The sequence below is a fragment of the Homalodisca vitripennis genome, chromosome 6 (assembly GCF_021130785.1).
Source record: "Homalodisca vitripennis isolate AUS2020 chromosome 6, UT_GWSS_2.1, whole genome shotgun sequence".
Lineage (NCBI taxonomy): Eukaryota > Metazoa > Arthropoda > Insecta > Hemiptera > Cicadellidae > Homalodisca > Homalodisca vitripennis.
In genome coordinates, this window is record NC_060212.1 from 33846168 (window position 1) to 33855066 (window position 8899).

General features: G+C 32.9%; 1 protein-coding gene across 1 annotated transcript in view; it reads left to right on the forward strand.

The window, feature by feature from the left end:
- LOC124364248 (origin recognition complex subunit 2-like) overlaps positions 1 to 8078 on the forward strand; it is a 29072-nt gene extending 20994 nt beyond the window's left edge. The window contains exons 8-10 of the mRNA XM_046819574.1: positions 3850 to 4084; positions 5021 to 5251; positions 7450 to 8078. Of these exons, the coding sequence (XP_046675530.1) occupies positions 3850 to 4084; positions 5021 to 5251; positions 7450 to 7640 (657 nt within the window). The 3' untranslated portion in view covers positions 7641 to 8078. The remainder of the gene's footprint in view (positions 1 to 3849; positions 4085 to 5020; positions 5252 to 7449) is intronic.
- The last annotated feature ends 821 nt before the right edge of the window (positions 8079 to 8899 follow it).

Consider the following 8899-nt stretch of genomic DNA (forward strand, 5'->3'; position numbering starts at 1 on the left):
TCGGACCACTTTTGTTTTTGGTAGCTATCAATGACTTACCTTTCTCAGTCAATTCTAAAACTATATTATATGCAGACGACACAACCATTTTAAGTAGTAGTAATGATCTGAATGAATTGAAACAAATTTCAATGGAATCCATTCAACAAGCATCATTGTGGTTTAACTCCAATGGATTTTTTGTTGAATGAAAACAAGACACAGCATATAGTTTTTAGCCTCAGACAAGTAAATTACAATATTTATTCTGATATTGAATTGTTGGATAATGTGAAGTTGTTGGGTGTTTGTGTGGATGATCATTTAACATGGGGATCCCACATTGATCACCTATCAGCTAAGCTCTCCAGGATTGTTTACCTCTTAAGACGTCTCACGTGTTGTGTGCACACTGATTACCTCAGAACGGCATATTTTGCTTTCTTTCAATCAGTGCTCAGATATGGCCTTATTCTATGGGGAAACTGCAGTAGGATATCAGAAATTTTTACTATACAAAAAAAAGCCATTAGAATTATTGCACGTTGTCAACCATTAGCTCACTGTAAACCAATTTTTATTTCAAACTAGCGGGCCCGGCGCGCTTTGCTGCGCATTTCAATAATTTTTTGCAAAAGTTGCCCGCGGCTTCGCACGCAATTTCCCGTTGAAAACAGTACAGTATATTCACTTATTCTTTTTCTATCACATTCTAAACATTGCTGAGATAATTGATAGTCGTTCCATCGTGAGCCTCTTGGGCGTATTATGAAGGTATGTACCATATTCCTGCCTCTATCTAGCTGTTACCCACGGCTTTGCACGCAAATCTTAAGAACCGAAGTCCTTATATTACTTAGTAAATTTTTTTTTTACTATAATAAATTTTAGATTAAATTAGTTATATCTCCGATGCCACGATTGAGCTTGCTTTGTTGTCTCGATCGAGAGAATATGTACACACGGAGTTTTGAGAACCATACTTCTGTAAAAAAAAAACAACTAAGGTTGATTTTATAACATTCTTTATATTTGTAGCCAACGTAAGATAGTAATTATGATATCTGCATTACTCTTCTGATCAAGCATGAGCATGGTTTATATTAAATAAATATTGCAGTTAAAGGTGAATTTTTACGTCAAATTTGAATTGTATTATCTGGATAGTAAAGTCTATGTTTAACAGTGATTGCAAAAACAGTTTAAACAAAATTTGTCGTTTCTCTTAAGCTTACTCTATGCTTTAAAACTATAAGTGTAATATATGTTTACAAAGAACAGCTGATTAAAAATTTGAAAAGACGTTAACATATGTTTGCTGCAATGCATTTCTTATGGGTATTTCTGTAACCAGTGGGGCGGAATCCTGAATCGGGAAAGGGATGGGCATAGCTTATAAACCTTCTCCGTGGAAAAATACATATACGTACAAATTTTCATCATGATCGGTCCAATAGTTCACGATTCCATAAAGGACAAACATACAAACATTCATTTTTATATATATAGATAAAATTCAAACAATATTTAACTTATATATATTTGATATTGTGCTCTACATACTCAAACATCCTGAACCTCTGAAGACATACAGTGACAGACATATGTATAACACCAGAAATAAAGAAAGTGTATCCATAGAATTTTATAGACTAAACAAAACTATTAATAGTCACACAGTTGTTGCTTTGAAAGTATACAACTGTTTAAGACCACTTATCTTGAAATATAGTTTTAATGAATTTAAACAAAAATTGTATTCCTGGCTTTTAGTCAATCCATTTTATTCATTGAAAGAATTTTTTGACTGTAGAACTGTTAGTTTCTAGACATAACTTATTTAGTTTTAATGATTCGATTTTAAATGTTAATGTCATGGTTTTTTATTTATACAAACTATATTAAAAAATTTATCAATGTTATATAATTCTGTTGTTGTAATTTCTGAGGCTGTGTTTTACTTGTTGTTGTTATTTGTTGTTTGTTTATTTGTTACATACCTGTTTTAATTTGTTATTTATTTATTTATATTTTAAAATAATTTAAATTGTGGCGTGACTGTTTTGGCAACTTCATATTTTGGGTACTGAATTTTCCTTGTCTGGACTTATGCTAATTTTTATATTTTATACATGACTTGTGTCGATGCTCGTGTAAGCTCTATGACAATAAACGAATTCTTATTCTTCTTATTCTTATTCTTAAAAAACAGTAATAAAATGTATTTTTATCGATCGGCGGATTATTTCGTCTTTGGCGTTATAAGACCAAACAACATCGCGGATTATTCCGTCTACGGCGTGCTAAGGGTTAATTAGATTAGGACAAAACTTTTTTGTCCACATTTAAGAATGTCCTACATATTTGGCAATGTTTAAAGTGCAAAACAATATTTAAGTAATCATTCGTGTTACCTTTTATAAGATTAATATTTATGCTGGTAATTGTTAACCTTCGTTAAAAATTTCGGGCGCAATACTGACTTAGTGATGTTTTTTCTCTTAATCTGTACTCAAAAACATAAAGACTGATATGAACAAAAACCCCTTGTATATAAGGAAGGAGTATGCCACACCATGTGTTGCAAGTTTAACCCTTCCCACGCCGTAGACAGATATATTACAATGGTAATACTTTGACCAAAACTCCAAATACAGTTAAATCAGATATAATAGATTATGTCTCTTGGAGAGTTTTTTAGTTCACAAAAGACCTTTGAAATGCCCCGTACATGCTCTGTGCTTATCGCTCTTGCCAAGGAAGTATTTATAAACGACCTTCACTCAGCGGCAGGAGTAGGTGAGCATCCTTTGTGTAACTCCAACCGCCTGCTCGTCAGTTCTGCATCTCCTACAGAGCTGTAACTAAACATATCCGTGGCGTGTATTACTGCTCTCTTGTGTATCACGAGTGCGCGTCTACTATGTTTCTCATTATTATTCTTCATCGTGTGGTAGTGTTGTGATTAGTTTGAAATATTTATCTTGTTTTATAATGAAATGTAATTTATCTTTTCAATTTAATTACATTTTACAATGAAATTGAAATTTATTTTAAATAAGCAGTTTTGTAAATAGTTCTTTTGTTATTTTTATCAATAAATACGCTAATTTGAATTAAAATGCCCTGTTTCATAATTTTTGGCTTTTACCTTTTATAATTTAGTTATAATAAAAATTAGCTTTGAACTTAAAGAAACAAAATTTTTTACTTGTCTTTGCGTTATAGGAAAGTTTTATTAGTAGCATGCGAAGGGTTAAAAATTAATTTTATTGTATTTTTAAAAGTAAATTTTTTTACCACTGACGCCATGGATAATCTGAAAAGTGGATAACTGCATACAGATAGTTGATAGTTTACTGTATGTTGAATATATGTTTATGTATATTGTATGAATAAAATACTGGAAACGTTCTGTACGTTTACATTAAATCTGAGATGCTTTTAAGATGTGAGAAAGCTTGAAAAGTAAAGGTTAAAATTGTCAAAGGTTCAGTACATGAGATAGTACCAAACTACATTTCAACTGTAGATAACTTATTTATGTGATTGTATAGAAATTGATAATTCAACGACCTTGTGTGAATAAGTAGACTATCAAATCCATTGTACATTATTCATCCCATACAGATGACTTACATTTCCTCTAAATAAATTAGCACCACTAGGAAGAAAAATATAATTTTCAGTTTTTTTTGTTTGTTTGTGGAAAGTACTGTTTTATAATCTCGAAATTAAAAACAATACATTCTTAATTGCTCGAACCTATTTTTCAGCTGTCTCAAGTCAACTTGTTTTGATTAGACTTTAAGTAATTGAACCAAAAACATTTTTTAAATGTAGACGATTATAATCTTGTTCGTCCAACAGATAGTGGATATGATAGCTCGAGACTTGCTCGGGTTGACGTATGTGCTGCCATCCGCACATGCCACAGTCGACTGGATAGAGAGCCGACGGTGGACGCCTCGTGTGTTCCTGCTTGTACACAACCTGGATGCAGAAATGTTGCGCTGCGACAAGACTCAACGTGTTCTGTCTCGCCTTGCCAGCCTGCAGAGGGTGCATCTCGTTGCTTCCGTTGATCACATAAACTGTCCGCTCTGTTAGTACTCCAATTTTATCTTCTTATTAATAGTAGAATAAGGAAGCAAACAAATTTCAGGTATTAACTTTTAAAGAAGGAATCCCTAGTCAATTCTCAAATAAATCCAGCTTTTGGGATCCACACAGAAAATCATAATTTTTATTTAAAATCTGTGACGACACAAATATTAATTACGAGGTAAGTTTGCACATTATTAGAATTACATGTAATACTCAACTAAAATTGTTTCTAATTAATTTTTTTATTACAAAACTTCTATTTCGAGCTATAAACAAATTATTTAAATTAAATATTTGCAGATGCTATAAAAATATGTTATGGATATTATCTTAAACGGTTCATGTATTTTTACTGGATTCCACATAATTCTCCCATGAAGTGTCATACAATTGTTTCTCCTATTATGCGTAAAAATAGTGTAAGAAGAACCCTTAAGTGTAAAAAATATTTTTTAATGCTAAAAAACATTTTTTAATAGTACTGATGGTGATATTAAGCATTGTGATCCAGAGTTTGTGGGAGTGATTGGGTCAGTGAAAGTCCATAATACTGTTTTTAAAGTTTATTATTGACAATGGATGATTTGATAGGATGACAGGTTTTCGGACTTTTCCTATCATTAATGTTACAAAAACGGAACACTTTTCGAGGATTAGAATCTAACCTCTTCATCAGGTGTCAAAAAATCTTAAGGTTAAGTGACACAAACTAAGAAAATCTAGTAATTATATATTATATGAATATGATACTTCAATCTTTGAATTGCAGTGTACTGTTTTTCTAACATTAACGATGGAAAGTGGCTGAAAATCTGTTATCCTACCAATCCATAATATTTTAGTGGGTTCCATATAATACCGAAGTACCGATTTTCTTTTTCACTGGGATTTATTTTTGGAGTGCGCTCATTGTAATACTGTTACACCTGTCTAGTGTGGGACCAGGGCAAGTTGAGTGGCTACAACTTCATGTGGGAGGATGTGACGACGCTGCTGCCGTACGTGGAGGAGACCAGCTATGAGACGTCTCTGATGGCGCAGAACAGTGGGACCTTGGCGCTCTCATCACTGCTCAGTGTGTACCGCTCACTACCCCACAACTCGCGCGGCGTATTCCGCATCATCCTGGAGAAACACCTGGACGCCAACAGCCAGAAATACACAGGTACCATTGAGTTTAGACAGAGTATACTGCCACTATATGCTTCATGTGTTAAGTATTTTTAGATTCAGCTACACAGGAGTCATTAATCAATCGATTGTCAATCAAACCACTCTTTTTTGAATGTAGCTTGGCTAGTGCAAATTTTTTCTTTAGTCCTAAAAGGACCTTTGTACTGCTTCCGGAGTGGCAGGATATTCTGGATGTGTAAGGTTGTGGGTAGGAACCGCCTCCTGTCGAGATCCATGAGGAAGAAGTTTGGGCATTATCTCAGTCATGTCTCCGTGGAAGAAGGGAAAGCCAGCTATGTACCAGCCTCTCCAGTTTAAGCAGGCAGGGGTGGCACAACCTTATGTTGAGGCTAGCAACAGTCCTTAACACTTAGGGAGTCCCACCGACTGCAACTTTTCATTTTTACTTCATCATTTTTATTTGCCACAAAAATGTGCAGTCATAAATACAGCTTATTACAGCCACGTCAAAATCTTAAAACTAACAATAATGAAGCCTATACAGCACAACAGTGATTGGTAGCAGAATACAAAAATGCAATAATCATTAAAAATCCATATTTCAATTTTGAAAAATTCATTTAAGCTATAAATTGGATTCTCTAACAGCCAGGAATAGAACTTGTGTTTCAATCTGTCAAAGGGATATGAAATTATTTGTCTTTCAACAAAATTATAAACCTTCAAAGATACCACAACATGGCTGTTAAGACTTTTACTTAACCAACATTGTCCAATTTCAGTAATTTTTTAACACACGTTTTATGGCAACGAATTTTATGTTTAAATTTAAGTAAATTTGGATTTTTATGTATATAGGCAGCTAAATCATTGATATATAAATTTACAACAGTATGGAGTCGGAAGTTTATGAAGTGTGGTTTACAATGCTCTCTAGGCTCACAGTTTTTAACAGCTCTAATAGCCTTCTGCAGTAATAATATTTCTTCAATCCTAGAGCAGTTACTTTACAGTACTAATCCATATCTAAAAACAGATTGTAAGAAGGCAAAATATGCAGCTCTAATATAATTTACTGGTATTATATCATTCAGCCTACTCAAGAGATAAATAACTCATGACAGTCTTTTATTTAAGTAGTCAATGTGTGCTCCCCATGTCAAATTTTTGTCTATATTAATACCCGAGAACTTTAATATGTTTGAGAAACCATCATCCAATGAATCCAAATTGTGTCTAAGAAAAATAGAATTAGTTTACTTTTGTCCTTACTAAGCAACAACCCATTTGCATGAAACCAATTTGAAGCATTTTTTATTGTATCATTTGCCAACAGTTCAATATCATTAAAATTTTTACTGACGTAAAGAAGGTTGTGTCATCTACTTAGAAAATGGTTTTCAAATTAAGAAAGGCAGATAAGTTATATAGATTAAGAAAATTGAGGGACCCAATACGGAGTCCCCTTGTGGAATGCCCCAATCCATGGTAGTTTCCTCCGACCACTTACCATTGACATTTACCAGTTGTCTACGATTAATGAAATATGATTCAAATAAATGTAAAGTTTACACAGAAAATCCATAATATTTTTATTTTATGATGAGAATTTTACTAATGACACAATCAAAAGCATTGCTCAAGTCACAGAATGTAGCCAGTATAGTATTAAATATATAGTTGAAATATTCACCACAATTCAGTTCAATAGATTTATATAATTTTGATTCAAATTCAAAACATAAGTTGATATAGATCTTGAAATGAGTTCTTTATAAAAGCTTCTATTTTGATGAAGTAACATTGGTTTTCTTTCCCAAATTCATAAGTTCTTTAACCCAGATTTTTGTCTTATTTATGTACTCTATTTTAATACATTTAAAATTAAGTTAAAAATAAGAACTGTGTCCAAAAAATCTAGTTCTTTATGTGTTTGATTGTAAATGTTTTTTTTTCAAATTTTGAATTTTTGAAAACTTTGAATTTAATACATGACATTTTTGGGTGTTCTATTTTTAAATATTTCTATTCTTTGTAATTTACGGAAAATACATGTTATATTGTGTAGCAAATTAATAATTTTTTAAATTTCATAAATACCTTGTGAATATGCTGATCAGGGCTTAGCAGTAGAAGGGTTATTGCAGTAAACTCTGACCAAAAAGGCACTCTTCTCCTTTCCATGACTTTAAATAACAATGTTTCTAACAGTTGGGTTTACTGTGGTAGGAATGGCATTCAGTGAGCTGTACGGCCGGTGTCGGGAGGAGATGTTGGTGACGAGTGACCTTGCGCTGCGTACAATGCTCACAGAGTTCCTCGACCATCAAATGGTCAAGTGGCGTAGAGACGAGCACCTGTACATCCCGACAGACCTTAGTGTACTGCGACAGTTCCACTCTCAGATACAGGACAGCTAGCCACAGCTTTATGGCATGCTCTGGTATAATCAGAAAGCAGTCAATTTTCTGTAGATAACGATCTCAGTTTGCTGGTTTTATTTATTTACATGTACAGTAATACTTTGGCAGTTTCTGCTGTTTTAAGTGTATCCTTTAATTTATTTATATCTTAGTACTAATGTAACAAATTGCGATGATGTGTTGGTTGTGATGTGTATGCAAATATTGGACAAAAAGACGAGTGGTTATATTGTATTCAGGTGAGTTTTATAGGTACAGAAGTAATTTTAGTGAATTATCTGTGTACAGAAATTATTTTACGAATGAAACAAATAGATTAAGATACAAATTAAGTAACTGCTTCATTGACAGTTGGAGGCTTTTGATACATTTTTCAACAAAAATACGATAAAAGCGATTAAAAATATCTTTTATTAAAAAATTTTATTCTTTAAATTTATGTCTTATCCAACCATTTCTTGTTATTATAAAACATAATTCTTTGTGTGTCTTGTGTCAGTTCATTCATCCCTAGTTTTCCAGGATAATTGATGATATGGATTACCCAAAATCATTGTTCGTTCATTGTCAGTACAAATGTTACACCTGTCACATTGACAAGTCACTTGTTGGTGAAAAGTTTTGCAATTTTAATTTTCTAAGTGGAAAGTGCTCGTTTTAATAATAATAATTCATTAATATTCTCAAAATATGAACTGAATATTTCAACAAAATTGTATTGCGACTGCTTAAAAGAAGTAGTACTATGACATATCTTAATTTATTTACAATAACCGCAAAACACAAATACAAAAAATAAAAATCGTATTCTACTTAATTAACTTCCAAGAAGTACACGTACCTTAGAGTAATACAATATAGAAAGTAGGTTAAATCCCTTTTAGATTCTTTTCTTTCTTTAATACTAATAATTAGGTCAATAAATTTTAAATAATAAGGGAAATATTGATACCACGTAAGAGATACTGTCTACAAAAAGAGTTAAACATTAAGAGCAGAAACAAGCAAGAATTAAATAATAGAAATTAGTTATTGTAGCTGTAATGTCGTGATTCGACATTACGGTGGTGGTCGGATCATAGCCTAGAGGTAACCGGGCTGGTAAATTAAACACATGTTTGAAAGTTAACGCACTGGCCGAACCGACCGCATCTTTTCATGGTCTGGGGAGGACTGGGCAATACAAAGGTAGCAGGGGCTGAGGCGTGGGATTGGACACGAGCATCAGGTGAGGTGGTATGATGCCAGCCGACCAA